This window comes from Haliotis cracherodii, unplaced genomic scaffold, assembly GCF_022045235.1.
Source record: "Haliotis cracherodii isolate W230 unplaced genomic scaffold, xgHalCrac1.p SCAF_11, whole genome shotgun sequence".
NCBI classification, from domain to species: Eukaryota; Metazoa; Mollusca; class Gastropoda; order Lepetellida; family Haliotidae; genus Haliotis; species Haliotis cracherodii.
In genome coordinates this window covers 7,552,151-7,569,931 of record NW_027266266.1, presented here as the reverse complement: position 1 = coordinate 7,569,931, position 17,781 = coordinate 7,552,151, and the positions used below count along the sequence as shown (strand labels likewise).

General features: G+C 42.0%; 1 protein-coding gene across 1 annotated transcript; it reads left to right on the top strand.

Annotated features, from left to right (window-relative positions):
- The first annotated feature begins 3,033 nt into the window (after positions 1 to 3,033).
- On the top strand, positions 3,034 to 16,604 carry LOC139456167 (acetylcholinesterase-like). The gene is made up of 8 exons (XM_071237722.1): positions 3,034 to 3,108; positions 5,017 to 5,071; positions 5,971 to 6,138; positions 8,668 to 8,846; positions 9,846 to 10,002; positions 11,696 to 12,510; positions 13,404 to 13,507; positions 14,320 to 16,604. The coding sequence occupies exons 1-8, from the start codon at positions 3,043 to 3,045 to the stop codon at positions 14,537 to 14,539; spliced, it is 1,764 nt and encodes a 587-aa protein (XP_071093823.1). The 5' UTR covers positions 3,034 to 3,042; the 3' UTR covers positions 14,540 to 16,604.
- The last annotated feature ends 1,177 nt before the right edge of the window (positions 16,605 to 17,781 follow it).

Here is a 17,781-nt window from a genome sequence, read left to right as displayed (position 1 = left end):
GGTTTGTGTTGCTATATCAACTTCACCTGATTTGTAACGGTGCTATAACGTGCCAGTCCCCTCCTGTATGTGGCTGTTGGCGTTGACTGCAGGGGTCAGTATACTGTTGTAATACACTGCCTGGCAAAAGAAAGTATGCACTTGAAAACCGGATATGATCCCAAAATTTTAAACGTCGTCGAACGTCTGAAATCAGTCGCCGAAACACTGCAGACTCAAGTGTAATACCCGTATCAAATACATCACCATCGAATAACTATTTCTTGTTTGTTTTATGTTTAGCCAAAATCATACACGGATGTATTCCTTCTTTTGCCGGCAGTGTAGTCAAAACAGTATTGCAATATTATTACGACAGTACGAGGAATACATTTTCTTTCCATGACGTAAAAAATATTATTCGACATTATTCAACAGAAGATGTTTGGGAATTTAGAAATAAACTTAGTATTGTCTAAAATATATTTATGAACATGTTGCGAATGGATACTTACATGTCTGGAAAAGAAAGGCTAATTTCCGACGGTGGGGTAGCCTAGTGGTTAAAGCGTTCGCTCGTCACGTCGAAGACCCGGGTTTGATTCCCGACAATGTGTGAAGCCCATTTTAGGTGTCCCCCGTCGTGATATTGCTGGAATGTTGCTGAAAGCGGCTTAACACTATACTTACTCACTTACTTATTTCGGACACAAATGGGTGTAAAATGTAACGCTTGGCGGTTATTCTTTCGTTTCATGAGCTCTATGGAAGTACAAGTCGGCACCGATGTTCATTGTTGATGTTTTAGGCCGTCGATGCTGGCAAACCTAGAATCATAATTAGGGCGAATCTGGGATTCGAACCCATGATCATAGGTTTTTCTGGCACGACAAAAAATCGAGCAGGAACTGGGAAAGAGCGGGCGTAAAAAAACAGGCGCCAATAAGCTGCCCCAACTTTATTTATAAATATTTTAACTATACATACAAAACGTCAACGCCAGGGATTAACCAGTGTCGATTATCCATCGAAACAGACTCCACAGGGCGTAAAAGGCAAAATAGTTGGGGAAATGATATAAATGGATCCCTGGAAGCAGTGAGTGAGTGAGTATGGTTTTACGCCGCTTCAACAATATTCCAGCAATATCACGGAGGGGGACACAAGAAATGGGCTTCACACTTTGCACCCATGTCGGGAATCGAACCCGCGTCTTCGGCGTGACGAGCGAACGCTTTAACCACTAGGCTACCCGATCGCCCCGGAACCAGTGATGACACCAGGTGTTCACGACAAGGGTAGGCACGTGTGCCCTACCGGAAACACTGCCACCCACCCACTTTCCATAAAAAAGTAAGTGTTTGTTTGTTGCCTGACGCCTCGCAGCAGTACACCCACCATGCGACGTCAGCCTGTAAACAAACCAGACAATCAAGTGATCGACCACAAGCTCCAGTGACACGGTAGCGCATTTACTGATTTTTGGAGTCCTGTGTTACCCTTTTACCTTGATATTTTACTTATGTCACATTATTTACCATGAATATTTGTTTTTTAAAGTTAAAACAGATAAATACTTATTCACTTACTAGCAGAATCGATCAGTCAACATTACCAATCTATGTATGAAATTATCAGTCAATTTAAATTTGTAAAGTGGCTGGGTGAATCAAGCAATTTGCAAATTTGACTTTATATAAATTGACTTCACAGACAGACAATTTAATGGCCCCAATTACTTTCCGTATTATTGCTTCTCCTGCCAGGGCAGATTTAGTCGCCTCCCGTGGCGAGCTCTCTGTCATCAAGCACCGGTGAGTAATTTATTCACCATCATCCCACTTTGACCACAATGACAGATGAGACAATATTAAATACTATCAACACATTAGGATAAATGTCACACTCGTTGCATTGTCACAACTCGACCGGTGATGGCGGGCTGGGTGCAATCACCATTGCGGAGTATTATATTGGCGACCGGAAGTAGCGTACCCAGGACCCGGATCTTGCTGAACTGTTTATAATTTTGAGATTGTATAAGCTGAAAGCTTTAATCACCTGACACACAAACATTGCATTTATGCGACTAAACAACCCGTACATACTGTACTGGTAAACAAAACGTTTTATGGTAGTGAGTGAGTTGGGTTTAATAGTATTCGAACCCTCAATCATGGGTTTCTTGCGCGCCCAAGGGACGCAACTCTGCACAGCGAATCGCGGCGCCTTAGACGACTGGGCCACCCGTGCCCCGTTTTATGGTAGATATTTGGAGGACATTTCCAAACATGACGCATCAGTGTCAAAATTGATGGCCGAAGCAATTCCCCATTTTGAGTGTTTTGTAGGTTAATAATTGATTTGCCTTTGCATGTGTTGTTGACGAGTGCTACTGGTGGGGCAGGATATGCTCACCTTTTCACGAACAGCTGGTATCATCACTCTTTGATAGTGTTTCACAAACAGACGCTAATGATATAGACGTAATCGTACAATTTAGCAGAGATTTCTTATTTTTATGAAAAGGGTATTGTCCCTTATATTTTGTCCATTGCGTAGCGTGGTTTTTATGGTCCAAATCCGATTATTTACAGGCCGCCATGGCACAGCTGGGATATACTGCCTGCTTATTGTGGCGTAAACCAAAAGTTTGTCAGTCGTCCTTTTATCCAACTGTCCCCATGAACGGCCTGCAGGTAGATCGCGGCACACAGGAATGTATACGATGCACTGTTGGAAGACTCACCAGGCCTGTAAAATACTTAACACACGTTTAGAGAAAGGAGAACGCATTATGCATTGGATGACACACTTACAGTCTGCACGGCAGTCCCGCCGGATGTTCTCGTCGACAACTCGCACACCATAATACAGATAGTTTGCATATTTGACAGTTGGAAAACATCGGCATTTTCCGGCACGTCGGCGTCGTTACAATACTACGGGATCAACCGATCAGTTCTGAATGTTCATCTCGGCAGCCTGCATTTGGCATGACATTATGGTGAACTATCCAGTCCTGACCTTTGACCTACTTGATGGAACTGGGAATCGAGGAAGATGTCAAAGTGCACTCCACCAGAGAACAGCCTCGCGAAGTGGAGAGGGATGGCCATTCTACCCCACGTGAGTACAACACGTAGACACCGCCGCACACAAGTGTGCAAGCATGAATGATAGAACTATCTACGTTTAAGTCATGTTGAACACCTATTAGGTGTCTTTTGAACAAATTACACCAGTTTATGTCTCTCTTGTCCAGCTGACGTGAACCAAACATGTTGTTGTTATTATTGTTCGGGGTCTGCATGTTCGTACATATACAATCTATAAAAGCATGGGTTCTACCAAACAGTTACGGTGTTTTGTGCCAATCACATCCGTCCACAGCTATTTTGGTGAAAAAAAAGTTAGATAAAATTCCTCCCGCCTCAGAGCTGTGGAATAAACCGTAAATCGTAACATGGGAAGAAATGGCTATATATGTCATCCCGTGGTGGTATTCACAAAGCTTCTTAAATCCACAAAGAAATCTCAGTTTCCCAAACAACCAACTTAATTTTTTAACATTTAGGTAATTACTTTCAGCCATATTCACATAGCTTCTTAGTGACATAATTCTTTGTTTAAGTTTAGGTAGCTCATGATCTTAATTAAGTCCTTAAGAATTTAAATGTTAGTCTAACCTCGACCCAAGTGGCCAGGACAGTAAATATTGCTAATAGCTGCATAAGCCATAAGAAATATTTTTGTTAAATTAGACCAACGTTCCATTCCTCACTACTATACAATATGTCAAGCCCAATTTCCGTGTCAACTGAATGTGGTAGGGGGATATCCCAACGGGAAGCAAGTCGTTAACCGCTCTCATAATTGGTGCGTACTTCGAATGGAAGTCCATCGGATCCTGGCACGTTGAAGGGATACAACTCATATATAATTGTCGTGCACTGGACTGTTTGGACACCCATAACCTCTGTTAGAGACTTTATGTAGTGCATGTCAATTTTGTTGTAAAAGAAATGTGCTCTTTAAATACACAAGGCAGTATTATATATCTCTAAACAAACAAATTTCATCTTTCTGGGGCAAGGGATTTAACTGACTATAAAGGTCCAGTTTCCACCCGTGCCGAGCTAGGCTGGAATTATGAAGTTATCTTTTAACTGGACTAACGAATCTATGCATAGTCCAATCAAAATCGCGTAACGGAATCAACACCCGGTTCGTCAACTGCCGTGCAGATTTTGGTCGATTGGAGGATTTGTAAAACATGTGTAGCATAAACATGCCGTCAACTGAAATTTTCCAAATCTTTCATGTTTTTAATCAAGGTTCTCACGTGATTTCATGCACTTGGCAAAGTTTTATTAAGACCCGTTTTAATACAATATAGATCTTGATTATCGATGAGAACCTCTTCACTGGGCGCCACCATTTTTGTAAGGAAATGCGAGTGATATGACAGGTGGAATCTGATTGGTCAATAAGAGGGACATAGAAGGGACCTAACTCGTAATAGCCACTGGATGCGCTACGATCGAGCCCTGAAATTCCAGCCTAGTTCGGCAAGGGAGAAAACTGGACAGTCAGTTAACTCCCTTGCCTGGGGAAAATGAGCCAGTATAAGAGGAACACACGTTTGCATCAGAAAAATATAATTGTATTCCCATGAAAAAAATCTATAATCTGGTCAAAATGGACCTACGGTCTGATGGACTGTGACAGTCGCCAGAGCTGAGGCAGGGTGTGTTAGATAACCAGATTTTCGGGGATTTTTATAGGAATTGCGTACACTGGGTCAGTTGTGTGCGACTAACGCTTAGTCTCTGTTGACAGAAACAAACAATTCCATTTAAATTGAAAAGGAGCCGTAGTGTAATTGTAGACTGAGAACCTGAAGTTGTGGAAAATCTAGACTTGCTTAATTTGAGGCTACAGCAGTACAGCAAGGGTTGAGGAAAGGGAAATACAAGGACCGTGAAACCCAACAGGTGGGTCCCGACATGTTCTATATGTCTCTTGGCTTTGCAGGTCACCGTCGTCATCGTCGCATGGCTCAGCGTCGGCGTCATTTCTGCCGTACACGGTAAGTAGCAAGCTACGATTTGAAACGAAAACCTCTCCACAATTATGTGAAATCTTTGCTGAAATCAGAGTCTATTGTAAAAGCCCGACTATATCATGAGGATGTGTTTATGAATCACTATCAAATAGTGATGATACCAGGTGTGAGCTTATCCTCCGGTGGCACCGGTCACAAACACATGCAATGGCAAGATAATTGTTCTTCCGAAAAATAACGGGGACATACCGGGTTAGAATTGGTCCCCAGCAACCCCTGTTGGTCGACCAAATGAATCGGGGGGTCAGGCTCGGTGTCTTGGTTGATAGCGTATCACTCCGACGGTGTTGATCGTTGCTCATAATATCAATCACTGGATTGTCTGATTATTTACTCGATTATTTACAGGTTGCCGCCATATCACCGGAATATGCTTTAAACAACAAGCAAACAAACAATTCTAAATTGAGGATACTCTAGGACATCTATTGGCGCATATATACATTTATAAAATGCATTATTATTATTAGTATTAGTATTAGTAGTAGTATTAGAAGAAGTAATAGTAGTGGTAGTAGCAGTGTCGTTGTTGTAAGTAACATAGTTATCATCATAAGTATTGGAAGTAGTAGTAGTTTCTTTGTTTGTTTATTGTTTAACGTCGCACTCACCAATATTCCAGCTATGTGCCGGAGGTCTGTAAATAAATTAAGCATATTCGCCTTCACGGCAAGCTTGATTCACTGAAGACCTATTCCAACCCGGATATTCACTGGTGTGATAACGATGTTAGAACCTACACCGAAACGTCGCTCTTAATTGTAATAAAGAAGTTGTTCATCCATAAATTCTAATCCTTACGTAGCAGCAGCAGCAGCAGTAGTAGTAGTAGTAGTAGTGTCATTATTATTATTTCTTTCAAGGATCTGAAGATGGCCCCTTGGTCGGATTGAAGCAAGGCAAGTACCGGGGCAACTATGTGACGTCGACGAAAGGCGAGTACGTGGCCGAATACCTGGGAATCCCCTACGCCAAACCACCGACCGGAGTCCTGCGACTGGCCAACCCCCAACCCCTCACTCCACACCCAGGTGAGTTATATACCATACACAAGGCCAGGGGACGTTCTGGCGCTCACTACATAGTAGTGCACTCCACACCCAGGTAAGTCATGCTACTGCCAGTCTGTCTTACATACCTTGAAACAAATATATCCAATACAGCCAATGCAAGTCTATAATGTTTGGCAAGTCTAGATTACTGCAGTATATGAAAATGAAGAAAGTCTATGGGCTTATAACTATAATTTAACAACTGTTTTCGTAAAATATGTTCATTTCAGAGACCAGATGTTAGTCTATGACCCTGCCTATATTCACTAACTTGCTAACGCCGTCTTGCAGCCCATTCTAAAATTCTGTCCAAGTCATTTTGAGATTGCCAGCAGCTGTATCTGCATGATCCAATACATAGATGTGTCATCAACCAAAAGTCTAATATTACTGATCTTTCTTCAACGATATTATTGATATAAATATTAAACAATAATGGTCCCAAGACCTAGCCCTGTGGTACACCTGCCAAGACTTGAGGAAGATCTGAGCTGTAAAAGCTTTGTGGCTTGTGAGTTATATTGCAGGTAACTCTGTATGTCACGTGACTCACAACTAGTTAGGTTCGTCACTGGGATCAGCGTGGGGTTGGCGTGAAAGGTTTATTTCCGGTCCGACCTTGGATTGTTTTGACCTTTCCAATAGTCATGCTGGGTACAATACGTTATTGTGATCAGTTGGCATAGTTCCGGATGCGAACGCTTGTTTGATGTTCCTAATGTGACAGGGAGACACGGTTGGCCAAATGGCCTTAATTCGCTTTGTAGAGTTGGGTCCCTATAGCGTGTCATGATTCGGCGATCTTTGGTTCGAATCCCAGAATCGCCACGATTATGACTCTAACGAAGTCATTTAGCTCACACGCCCTGATATAACTAAAATACCGTTCAAAGCTGACAAGCCCTGATATAACTGAAATACTGTTCAAAGCTGACATGCCCTGATGTAACTAAAATACTGTTCAAAGCTGACACGCCGTGATATAACTATAAAATAATTTGTTCAAAGCTGACACTCCCGGATATAACCGTCTTCCCGAGGCAAGGGAGTTAACTGACTGTAAAAGTCTTTTTTCCACCCTTGCCGAACCAGGCTGGAATTTCTAGGCTCGACCGTAGCGCCACCAGAGGCCATTACGAGTGATGACCCTCCTTTTGACCAATCAGATTCCACCTCTCGTATCACCGTTAAGACGATCTGACCGATAATCAAGGATATTATCTTGTGAAGTGCATCAATTCAATTGAGCACCTTGATTAAAAGAATGAAAAGATTAGGAAAATATCTGTCGACTTCCTGTTGACGGTACACGTGCTCTGCAAATCCTACAATCGACCGAACTCTACACGGCAGTCGCCATGTTGTTTATGAACCGGGTGTAAATTTCGTTACGCGATTTTGATTGTACTATATATATGCAAAGACTCGTTAGTCCATCCATCATATAACTCCAAAATTCCAGCCTAGTTCGGCAAGGGAGGAAACTGGACTTTAATAGTCGGTTAACTCCCTTGCCTCAGGAACATGTGTTATAACAGAAATACTGTTCAAAGCTGACAACACTGATATAACTGAATCGCTGCAGACAAGCCTGAGGTGATAGTGAATAATTTGACATAACCTTGTTCAATATTTAAATCCCCGTGTATCCAATTATCGCCCCTTCCATGTAGCAAGTTCTTAAATTTTGTAACGGTCTCTGCCACCGTTAGTTTTTCTGGTAACATATTCTTTTTGTTTTTGCTGGTTTAAATGAATCTGCATCTGAATTTGTGCTTTACGAAACTGTATTATGTATAGCTGTTTGATTGGCTTTCTAGAAGTCTGTGAGTAAGTAAGAAAAAGTACAACTTTATGGATAACAACTTCTGGTTTATTGTATATAGCGACGTTTCGATATAGATTCTTACACCATTACACCGACTCCAGCTTAGTAACGTTGTAAGAATCTACATGGAAACGTCGCTATATGCAACAAACCAGAAGTTGTCATCTATAAAGTTGTACGTTTTCTTACTTGTATCAGGTATATTCCCCCAAAGATATTCAGGTTGTATGCTCCATGCTTTGTAGTTGGTTGGTTGGTTCGTTGTTTAACGCCGCACTCCAGTATTCCAGCTATATGACGACGGTCTGTAAATAATCGAGTCTGGACCAGACAATCCAGTGATATCTCAAAAGTTGTGACCTGTAGACACCCAGTGCTGGAGCTGCTGGAATCCTCCTCGACATGAAGGGAATGTTGACCATTGGAAAGCTGAAATCATCCCTCTTGTCTTGTGGAGAGTGTCTCGTCACTCCGAATCTTTATGCATAAGTCTAATCTACGAAACCGACGAGGCGGTCTCACTGGACTCTTGTATTTCCAGTTTAGTTGGATAAATCAGTGGAAGGGAATTGTCTTTCTGATCATTATTGAAAGATGTCAGATCATCGATACACTTGAAGCTTAAGTTAACAGTGGGCTGTTTTGACATAACTTGATGACCTCTGTAATTCTGCCTACAGAGGAGGTGTACCACGCCAAGACGTACGGGGCGGCCTGCCCTCAAGTGATCGACACAGTGTTCGGCAACTTCACGGGTGCGACGATGTGGAACCCCCCGGGTGGGGTGATGAGCGAGGACTGCCTCTATCTCAATGTGTGGGTGCCACAGCAGAACTCGGGCCAGAGCAAGACCGTCATGGTGAGTCCTGCATCCAAACGGCGGTCTTAAATATTCGAGTCCGGACCGGACAATCCATTGGTTGACGTCATGAGGATCTGTCCACGAGATGGGATACGACGACATGACATGACATCAAGCATGACCCATGTAGTCGCCTCTTACAAGCACAGGTGGCCCAGTAGTGTATGGTTCCTGGGTTCGGTTCCACAGAGCGATCGTAGCGTTACGACAGTCGTAAGTCTATGCTATAGCACAGGTGTAACAGTAACCCTGGCGCCACAATCGCTTTGTGGAGCGGACTTCAGAACTGTACAGAGCGGCACTCCTTAGAGATAACAATTTGATGATGATAATTTGGGCGAGGGAAGTACCTTTTCGAACTCACGTTCGTTGGACCAGATGAACTGAAGGTACTTCGAAAAGAAAGCGTTCGGCCCTCTCTTTAGAGAGAAAAAAAACTGGCATGGTTTGAAGCAGTGCCAGAAAAACTCCCTTATTATTAATAAACTGAGGCCCTCAATTCATGAAAGGGCATGGTGGCCAATTCGACCGAGGCTCCACACTTTGCAGCATATGGTTGAAGTTTTGTCAGGATCCGCTGATCGTTGGTTCACATCCAAGACTTGTTCTGATTATGTTTTGGCCTTATATAGCGAGTGAGTGAGTGAGTGAGTGAGTTGGGATTAACGCCGCATTAAACTATAAACAGGAGGAAAAAATCTTTAGACGTTTACCACTTTGGTGAAACCCACGAGCACGGGTATGGTGCTGACAAACCTATAAACGTAATCGGGGCGGATTCGAACCCACGATCATAGGTTTCTGGCGTGCCCAAGGGACGCAACACTGCACAACGACTGGACACCCACTATGCAATTCATATCGAGGCGTCACTTATGACTATTCTCTCATGCACAGTAAATTGACACTCCATGCAAAGCGGATTTAAACAAAACTCACTCACTCACTGTTCTATGTAACTGTCCTGAATCAAGCAATGTTCCCCTTTTCCCCCAGGTGTGGATCTACGGCGGCGGCTTCTTCAGCGGCACCGCCAGTTTATGGCTCTACAACGGCAAGACAATGGCAGCCTCCAATGACGTCATCGTAGTGTCCTTCAACTACCGCTTGGGGGCGCTGGGCTTCCTGAGTTCGGGTGATGACCGAATCCCAGGTACGAATTAACCAGCTACCAACGCTCTTTGCGGGATTTCGTATTTCTTTCATTTATTTGCTGAAAGGATAAAACTAATTTGCCTTTGGGGTTTATTTGAATTTGCAAATTTAAACATTTTAACGGTTTATTTATTGTCATGAAACGTATCGGACATGATCAGATAAGAACTAGCTTTACTCTTTGTTGCTCCAAGTTTGCATGGTTATGTACAGAACATATCCCTACGCGGATTTACACAGTGTGCACGCCAGTTTTAACGTTTATACCTCCATAAAGTTACGTGTCGATTCCCAGATTGCAACAATATCTTAACACAGAAATCTGTACATAAACCAACTTAGTGAGAAACCAGCAAACAACCAACAAGTTGTATACAATAAAAAAATGTATTACAAAAAAATCACTGCACAGCAATGACAATGGCAGTACACAATAGAGTGGTAGTGCAATATCATATGACATTATAATAATATGATGGCAGTGGTCAGTATCAGGTACACAAATACAGTGGTGTTGGCTGAAGTCAGTGATAATTACTCGTATATATATTCACCCAGCAGCGACAGTGGTCAAGCTTCCGAGACGGGCTGGGCAGGGAATCGGGGATCATGAGCGATCCTCACATGAAAGCTGGTTCCGATGTGATAAAAATGAGAGATACGTAAACAAGCTCCCGTCTCCTTATATACAACCCAACTAGCCACTGGAAAGTTCCACTCAGTGCTCTCACCAGCGGTACCAGAACATTACAGGCGTTTCCATAACATACTATCACCATCCGCGGTATACCGGACCGGAAGTTCACACATAACACTAGCATCTTAATATAGTAACTTCCTGACGACTGCTTACTTTCAATTGTCCAAGCACAATGCAAACAGCGTCTACCGAATCACAACAGGAAAATTATGTAACACGGCTTCAATCATTGTTAAACAATAAAATACACTGTCATATAACAATAAGCAAACAATATTGAAGTAAATTCAAGACATAACATCATCGCACACTCCTTAATATGTTAATGCAAAATAAATAAACTGCAAGTTCGTTTTTTTTGTTAATACTTAAGAAAAGCATTCTGTGAAGTTATCATTGTTGACTATAATAAACATATATTGTTATGCGTAAATGAAGGCATATGCACCCGACACTGTATTCACACCAGGTTTTACGTTTATACCTCCATAAGAAAACAAACAAACAAACAAACAATCAAACAGAACACTATGGAAGTTTATACCTAAAATGGATAGAATTATCATTAAACCACCCACATATTATCAGCTATGAGCGGGCCACTGTAACTTGATAATGCCCTCATATTTTTTGACGACGGGATATTATTATGCCCTTTATTAGGTGACGTCATAGGGGTAGGGAAAGATGACGTCACGTTCACTATTGACGTCATCTGGTTTGTTCTATGATGTTTCCATGTTTGTTAAAGTGGGTCAGTGAAATTCGTGTTGATTGCACTAAATGTTTCAAAAACCGATATTGTATATTTTTATTTGATAACAAATTCTGTCCATTTTAGCTATAATAACGGTAACGATATTTTTCAGGGCATTGTCATTTGCAGAAGCCGTCGGGCAGTTAATGGAAGACCTCGGCCTTCTGCAAATGATAATCTCCTGAAAAATAGCGTTACCCTTATAACATTCTTAAACCTCTTTCATTATTCAAGGTAATTTCGGTCTGATGGATCAGGTGCTTGTTCTGAAATGGATCAAAAACAACATCAAGACATTCGGGGGCGACCCAAACCAGGTGACCCTAGTTGGAGAGAGTGCTGGTGCGGTCAGTGTCACCTACCATCTCCTGTCACCCCTGAGTAGTGGACTGTTCCAGCGGGCCATTATACAGAGCCACGCTGGTGACGCTCTTGTATTCAATGATCGAGAACTGGCTCGAGGCGGTGCGGTTACATTTTTCGATAGATTAAAATGCAAAGACAATGCTGAAATATTAGAATGTCTGCGAAAAGAACGCTTTGACACTTTCGTAAGAGAGCAATGGATGCCAGGTGGTATTTGCCCTCATAAACCCACAATATCACCCTTCATGCCACAACTACCGGAAGTTCTTCTTCGAAAACGAGGCTTCAAAAAGAAGGCTGTCTTGATGGGCACAAACAAAAACGAAGCGACCTATTTCATGATTTACCGTCTGAAATCTGTATCCATTAATGATCCTGTTAGCGGACAAACACAACAGAACATTAAAGAAGCCATAAGGCTTTTCAATCCTGATTTGGACGAGGCTCAATGTGAGCGTGTCTTCAGCTACTACACAGACAACATCGACGAATACGACCTCGTCGGCAACCGTAACGCCATCGATGCCCTGATGGGTGATCGCTACTTTACATGCCCGTCTGTAAACGTGGCGGAAAGCAACGTCGCTGTTGGTGGCGAGACCTTCTACTACTACTACAACCACCGTGCATCTAACGAAGTATGGCCTGCCTGGATGGGAGTGATGCATGCTGCTGAGATACAGGTAAGCAGGTCAATTTCTTTTTCCCCAGAACAGTCTGAAGCATAATTATTTTGGGGAAGCATTTTCGGGAACAATCTATTTTTCTCCATAACCCCTACCCCCGAATATACGAATGTCAGGGACCGACCTTTTGATATTCGTGGGACAGCAGTCAATTTCATTTCCCCCCAACAGCCTGAAGCATACTTATGTTTGTCAAGCATTTTCGTTGAAAAACTTCTTTTTTTATAACCCCCACACCCGAATATCTGATATGCCTTTGACGTTTGGAAGCTACAGTGGAGATAAGAAATTCTAACGCGTGTGTTTTTGGAATGGTAAATATCCTGTATAAGGAACAGACATTGTATTTAGAGTGCATTGACGAGCTAAATACATATTGTTTATTCTGTAATGGAGAAATCAAGAGTCACATGTTGATTCCGGAATTAACAATAGACAGCTGCCATTTTGAATTAAGACTAAACATTCATTCAGCTGCATCTCCAAAATCAGATATATTTTTTCCAGGTGAAACCAAAAGGCTAAATATATTTCTTGAAAACCTTGAAACGATGTATTTTGGAGTTTATATTTTCTTTATCTGAACAGTCAGAAGCATTATTCATTTTTATGTTGTGTTATTTCGGTATTTAGTATCGGAAAATCGTCTCCACAAAGTATATGCTATGATGCAAAGGCAAGCCTTTTGGACTCAAAGAGGATACGTATGAAAATCGATGTTTAACATTGTTTGGTCAGTAAAGAACAAGCGATAGTTGGGTCGATGGCGAAATGGAATAAATACTGGAACCCTTACGCAGAGGTATCCTTGTTCATACAGCTGGTTTCATTTTGTTAACTCTGTACGATAACTGTGTTGGCTGTATTTGGAGTTTTTCTGTTTCCGACAGTTTGTGTTCGGAATGCCGTTGAACAACACCCTGGGATACACAGCTGAGGAGATGAGATTCTCCCAGAGAATTATGTCCTACTGGACCAACTTTGCCAAGTCAGGGTAGGTATTTCACCGTTCAGGGTAGAATCTCAAAGTTCAATTTATGTAGGAATATCAGCGTTCATTGTAGGTATATCAGTGTTTGTGGAGGATATATCAGCGTTCGAGGTAGAATCTCAAAGTTCAATTTATGTAGGAATATCAGTTTTTGGGGTAGGAATATAAGTGTTCAGGGAAGGTTTATCGATATTCAGGGTAGGTATGAACATATGCAGGGTAGGTGTATCAGTATTCGGGGTAGGTGTGTCAGTGTTCGCAGTGGTTATAACAATATTCAGGGTAGGTATATCAATAATCGGGGTAGGTATACCGGTATTTGCAGTAGGTTTTACAATATTCAGGGTAGGCATATCGATAATCGGGGTTGGCATACCAGTATTTGCAGTAGATATAACAAAATCCGGGGTAGGTATATCGAAAAAAGGGGTAGTTATACAAGTATTTGCAGTAGGTATAACACATATTTAGGCTAGATATAACAATATTCGGGATAGGTGTGTCAGTGTCCGCAGTAGGTATAACAATATTCAGGGTAGGTACCTTGGTATTCGGTGTAGGTGTATCAGTGTTCGCAGTAGGTATAACAATATTCAGGGTAGGTACCTTGGTATTCGGGGTAGGTGTATCATAGCTCATAGTAGGTATAACAATATTCAGGATAGTAATCTCGGTATTCGTGGTAGGTGTAACAATGTTCAGGGTAGGTACGTCGGTGTTAGGGATAGGGGCGTCATCGTTCGGGTTAGGTTTATCAGTGATCGGATTGTCAGAACTGTAATCTATAATATTCTTCGTGACCTGTGTCGTTCCAGAAACCCAAACGGTCAGGGTAACAGACCCTGGCCAAAGTATACGTCCAGCAAGAGAGAGTTCCTGGAACTAGTTCTGCGAGAGAAGAACCACGACGGAGGTCACAGGTCTGAGCAGTGCCGGTTCTGGAGCAGCTTGCTCAACTCGAGCAACGGAAGCCATGTCAGCATCACCAGTGTCGCAGTGCTAGTGGTAGTCGCCATCTTCGGAGTGAGGCTGTAGGGGTTATCACGTGATGTAACCTGTCACGTGGTATAGGAGTATCACGTGATGTACACCTATCACATGGTGTAGGGTTATCAGGTTGGGTGCAGGCTAAAAAGGCACCTCAGCAAAACGTCACTGATTTATATGTTTTTCTTGGACGGGAACACGGTCTGTTATCCGCAGAAACGTTATTGTAATGTCCGCTGCCGGCAGAAAAGAAGGATACATATGAAATATCTATAAAATTACTATTTGTCTTCACAAAGTGGTTTTGGATGATAAATTGAAAGAGGGGCTAATTTCTTGTTTTTGCAAGTTACCATGTAAGTTTAATTTCATGTATTTCAGTGACAATTGGAACAAAATAAGGTGCAGTTTTTGCCAGGCAATAGTAGCTGTTTTCGCTTGAGGCGAGATGTCGTTTTCGCCAATCGGTGCCGTATTCGCCCGGTGACGTTTTGCTGAGGTGCCGTTTTAGCTATAACCCATCACGTGATATTCACCTGTCACGTGGTGTGGGGTTATCACGTGATGTACACCTATCACATGGTGTAGGATTATCACGTGATGAACATGTCATGGCATGCAAGATTGGCCGTACTTCGTTCGCGAACATGTTCATTTCCACAGCATGACGACTTGTAAAGAAGAAAAAAATGGCGGCCTTGCGACGGATCATTGTCCCAGATTACGTTTTCCTCATGCATCAGCCCTACGCACTAAAACAATGAGAACAACATTTAGGGATGCGTTATATCTATAGCATAATCTCGTTCAAATCAGATATTTTACTGGACATATAGCTCTCTGGATGAAGACATGAGGACCTCCTCGTAGAAGGTCGCGTCAGGTGAGCCCTCATCGAACTTTGACCTCCAAATCTAAATGATGATGTATGGGTTCTTGAGCCAGTCAGATGTCAGCTTTCTAAAATGATTCGATTTCACTTCCTTCCTGACTGACAGATTCGGAAAATTCGCTTCTTGCAAGAAAACCCTCGATAGTGAACCTAATTTTAACGAGAGCCACATTGTAGCTGCCATTGGAATCATATTTCTTGTATTTTGACATGATTTGTGTAATCATCTTTCAGCATGAAAGTTATGACACACAGTAAGCACCAATAGCAAAGCTCGCCATTGTTACGTTTTTGTCTCGCGACAGAGCAAGAACAAGCGGAACATGTTCCCGATACCCTCAACAGCTCGCCAAAATACGGTACTCCCGGAGAGGGTGAGAGACATTAGACTGATCATGGGTATCTAATTATCTAAGTCTGTAAATCTGTAATACAGTAAACTACGTTTATTACCAACACATTTATAACGAACTGACAGATATAACGAACTTAATTTTTGGGCCCGGACATTTGCTGTATATATGCATATAACGAACTATGGTAATAACGAACTAAAATTAGTGGTCCCTTTGAGTTCGTTATAACCGTAGTTTAATTATTCAAATGTAGGTGCCGAAATCAACACCAATACAAGTACTAGCATATTATGCTTTCACACTATTGTTGCACGTTTTTAAATTTCTGTTTTCCGATTTCATATCAAATATGCTTATCCAGTGTGGGGATACCTTTGAGTTAAAATTCTAATTTATAATACAAACTAAAACTCTGTTGTTGTTTTTTAAAAAAAGAGTTCTTTTAAAAGAATTCAGTTTTGGTTAAAACTAAAGTAATATATTCAACAGTTCTTTCTTCGCTTCCATATTGACCTTTGAATATTTGTTTTTGCTACTAATATAACAGGAAATTGTATCGTATATTGTTGTTGATTTCGGAAATCGTAAACAACAAGTACAAAAACAACTCATGTATGTACATTGATCGTGCGATAGAGTGCAGTGCATCCAGTGCCTGACTGTGGGTCTTCATCTTTGGAGAGTTCGAGTAGTGTATGGTAGCAACTAGCTATGCAAGCGACAATCACTTATAGTCTTATTAGTGGAGAAACAACATTAGATTTTTAAAATAAATGATGCTAAGTTTTGTCTCCAATCAAACCATGTAGCCCGTATTTATTTGCATTTTCATACCTATTTTTTCTTAATAAATATGTCACTCGTATTGTTTTTCTTCTTTGTGGCCTTAACACTATCTATTGCCATGTTGTTCAGAAGTGTGAACTGATGCGGGACAATAATCAAGGGAGATAAATAACGATATGGAGAGTTACGTCCCTTTGTGTTGGGTTTGTTCGGTTGAAGAAACTTGTTCAACAGGTCGTTCACCACAGCGGTGAAGCTGACGGACACGGGTAGTTCTCACATGCCAAGGATCATAATCAGGGAGAATCGGGGAGTCATACGTACCACCAGCAGATCCTGGTACAACTAACTGAGGGGAGTCGTGTCTCTCTTGAGAGAACTTGGCTACCGATACTCCCACCAAAGTTGCCGAGGTGACCAAAAGCAAACTTTAACGAGTGGCGTGTGAGGAATGTGGAATTTGAACCCACAACATGTGGATCCTGTCATAACTAAGGTGCGCAACTCTAAGGCATTTGTGTGCCTAAAAGAATTGGCTATGCCCGTACACTCACACATAACGTGAGTAATAGGGATTAACGTCGCACGCGCGTGTGCTTATAGTGAGTGAGTTGGGTTTAACGCCGCTTTTAACAGTATTCCAGTTATATCACGGCGTGTCAGCTTAATGTGGGAGGAAAGCCCCAAGTGATGCAGGTCTTAGACGTTTACCACTTTGGTGAAACCCACGAGCACGGGTATGGTGCTGACATACCTAGAAACATAATTGGGGCGAACCGGGATTCGGACCCACAATCAAAGGTTTCTGGCGTGCCCAATGGACGCAACTCTGCACAGCGAATCGCGGCGCCTTAGACGACTGGGCCACCCGTGCCCCCGTGTGTGGTTATACTAGGGCTGGGACGGGTAATCTGGGTACTCGGGTCGGGCGGGTATTGAGAAGGACCCGAGTACCAACAACCCTACTTGGACCATGGTTAGATATGTAATATATTGTTTAATGACAAAAATGACCAAAAATGATCAACAACTATATGGTCACAATACAAGTCACTAATGTTCACATTTTTTTATGACGATGCATCCATTCCTTCTGACTCTTATATGATATATTTCAATAAAGATAAATCTTCTGTCAACTTCAGTGTATGCATGACCAGATGGTTTTATACGTGTATCTAAATACATTTTGTCCAGGACTACGGTCAAACTATTCCCAACGGACATGTTGTACTTATCTATTGAGACCTACAGCA